The sequence below is a fragment of the Brassica oleracea genome, unplaced genomic scaffold (assembly GCF_000695525.1).
Source record: "Brassica oleracea var. oleracea cultivar TO1000 unplaced genomic scaffold, BOL UnpScaffold04030, whole genome shotgun sequence".
Classification (NCBI taxonomy): Eukaryota; Viridiplantae; Streptophyta; class Magnoliopsida; order Brassicales; family Brassicaceae; genus Brassica; species Brassica oleracea.
The window spans coordinates 1-1,047 of record NW_013620555.1 but is presented as its reverse complement, the minus strand read 5'-3'; the positions used below and the strand labels follow the sequence as shown (position 1 = coordinate 1,047).

Here is a 1,047-nt window from a genome sequence, read left to right as displayed (position 1 = left end):
ATATAAATGAATTGTCCAAGTGATGTCAGTTAAATATCTAAGTAATGCATTAGGTAACTACCTGAACTATCCGAAGAACACGAATCATTGCTTGGAGTGCCTCAGTGTTAACTAGGGGAGCTCCAGCGGCCTCTATAACCTTTGCAGCAGACCTACGAGAAGCAATCCCCTCATTTCCAGATATGACACCTTCACCTCGCCTGGATGCCTCCCCTCTACGATGTCTTGGATGCATACCAAAAAGTGCACGGTTATGGTATCGATGAGCAAACCTTTCACGTAACATGTTTGCTTCCGCAACCAGTGCAGGTGTTAAATTTGCAAGAACGGCATCATCTGACGTCAGCAACACCTGATAACAAAAGTCATATTAGATGAATAAACTTCAACTCAACTCATGGTCATGCCGTTAAAAGGCAACAACTCAATACCTCTTCTCGCAACTCCGAAGGAAACGTTGCAATTATTGAAACGGTGTCCATCTCGACAGGCTGACCTTCAAGTTCATGAGACTGATGAACCCGTTGTGCTTGTTGCTGTGCCAGAACTTCAGCTCGGATATCAGCAGGAAGTGCAGCAAGAAACTCCGGATCAATATCTCCAGAATTCTGCTGTTCATTGCTAGAAGGTTCTGGCGCTTGACCTTGCTGAGCTGAAAGGACTTCAGCTCGCAGTCCCTCAGGTAGGGCATCTAAAAATGCAGGATCAATAGAACTAGAAGCAACATCCCTGTTAACTGGTTGCTCCTCTGGTGGATTATCCTGCTCAGCCTCGTGACCGGAGTTCTCAGGAACCTCAGTTACACTATAAAGAGAAGCTTCTCGCCCAGTTGAAGATGGCACAAGTGACAAATTTGCTCTTCTTGAGCGTATAGCTGGCTGTACATCATGCCTTTCTCCACCATCATCATGTCCATCAGCACTTCCGATCTCAACATCCAAACTCCTAAGGCTTTCACCCAAGGTTGCCCCACTCCCACCGCTTTCTTGACTCACCGCTTCAACATCCCGAACAGTTGAATCATTTGGATCATATTGCATTTCGACT

General features: G+C 45.9%; 1 protein-coding gene across 1 annotated transcript; it reads right to left on the bottom strand.

The window, feature by feature from the left end:
- Window positions 1-40: 40 nt before the first annotated feature.
- Window positions 41-1,041, bottom strand: LOC106321938 (E3 ubiquitin-protein ligase UPL2-like). The gene is made up of 2 exons (XM_013760147.1): window positions 432-1,041; window positions 41-352 (listed from the first exon to the last, which is right to left on the bottom strand). Exons 1-2 carry the CDS (start codon window positions 1,038-1,040, stop codon window positions 50-52), a joined length of 912 nt encoding a protein of 303 aa, XP_013615601.1. The 5' UTR covers window position 1,041; the 3' UTR covers window positions 41-49.
- Between the last annotated feature and the right edge of the window lie 6 nt (window positions 1,042-1,047).